This window comes from Octodon degus, unplaced genomic scaffold (genome assembly GCF_000260255.1).
Source record: "Octodon degus isolate 3935 unplaced genomic scaffold, OctDeg1.0 scaffold00005, whole genome shotgun sequence".
Lineage (NCBI taxonomy): Eukaryota > Metazoa > Chordata > Mammalia > Rodentia > Octodontidae > Octodon > Octodon degus.
In genome coordinates this window covers 12515787-12516822 of record NW_004524581.1, presented here as the reverse complement: position 1 = coordinate 12516822, position 1036 = coordinate 12515787, and the positions used below count along the sequence as shown (strand labels likewise).

The following is a 1036-nucleotide window of genomic DNA, read 5'->3' as shown; positions in this document are numbered from 1 at the left end:
AAAAAAAAAGTTTAAAAAAAAGAATTTAGTAGGCAGTAATGTCAACAAATACATTTTTCTGACCATCTTGTTCAAAAGAAGGGCTCTTGCTGGGTGTGGTGGCGCACACCTGTAATCCCAACACTTGGAAAGCTGAGGCCAGGCAACTGGTGAGAATTAGAGGCCAGCCTATGCTACCTAATGAGTTCCAGGCCAGCCTGAACTGCACAGAAAGACCCTGTTTAATAAAAAAAATAGGAAGAAAGGCTCTTTGGGAAGTCTGATACCCATACATACTCAGTTACTGGTAGAGAAAGTTTTACTCAGTTATGATGACATATTTGTATGGGTAAATACGTTAAGAAACTTCTGTCACCTAGAATCTTCTCTCAGCTGAGGCTTATACCATATGACCTTATTTATATTTACTAACATCACAACCATAAAGATTTCAAGATACAAGCTTTTTTTTAGAAATCCACCTTTTATATGTTAGCGCTAGCCACAAGCAGACGTCAACATAGGGCTTCGGTACCTGAGGTGAGGAAAGCTGGATGTCCACTCTTGGCACTCGTCGTGGAGGCTCCTTGTGTGCACACTCAACTTCTGCTCGTACAGGAGCTCGTCAATGGCTGTGAACATTGCCTGGACTTTTTCAGTGGCATTTTGATCAAGTTCCTAGAGGAAAATGTTCCCCCAAAATATTTACATGGGCTTCAACCTCTGCTAACAAATACAGGCTGAAAGTAATCAGGTTTTGCTTCATTTTAAATATTTAGTCCACTGGGTTTGATTTCCAGTGCCAAAGGAGAAAAACAAAACAAAACAAAACAGAGGAGGCAGGGAAGGGAAGGGCACTAGGATCTGGAGGGGAGGCACTCCTCCACGTCTCTCCTTTGGTGATCTGTTAGGGAAAGTGGATAGAATACACATATCCCTTGTTTAAGGACCTGTGTAAAGACTGTTTGGACTTAATGACATAAGCACAGTGCTTGGATTTATGACCTGCCACTCAATCTTATGATTCATCTTTTATAAATGTCTCATATCATATGAG

General features: G+C 41.0%; 1 protein-coding gene across 1 annotated transcript in view; it reads right to left on the bottom strand.

The window, feature by feature from the left end:
* The window catches only part of Fam149b1 (family with sequence similarity 149 member B1), a 44403-nt gene extending 43713 nt beyond the window's left edge, over positions 1–690 (bottom strand). Inside the window, exon 1 of the mRNA XM_023718620.1 lies at positions 515–690. Within this exon, the coding sequence (XP_023574388.1) occupies positions 515–621 (107 nt within the window). The 5' untranslated portion in view covers positions 622–690. The remainder of the gene's footprint in view (positions 1–514) is intronic.
* Positions 691–1036: the final 346 nt, after the last annotated feature.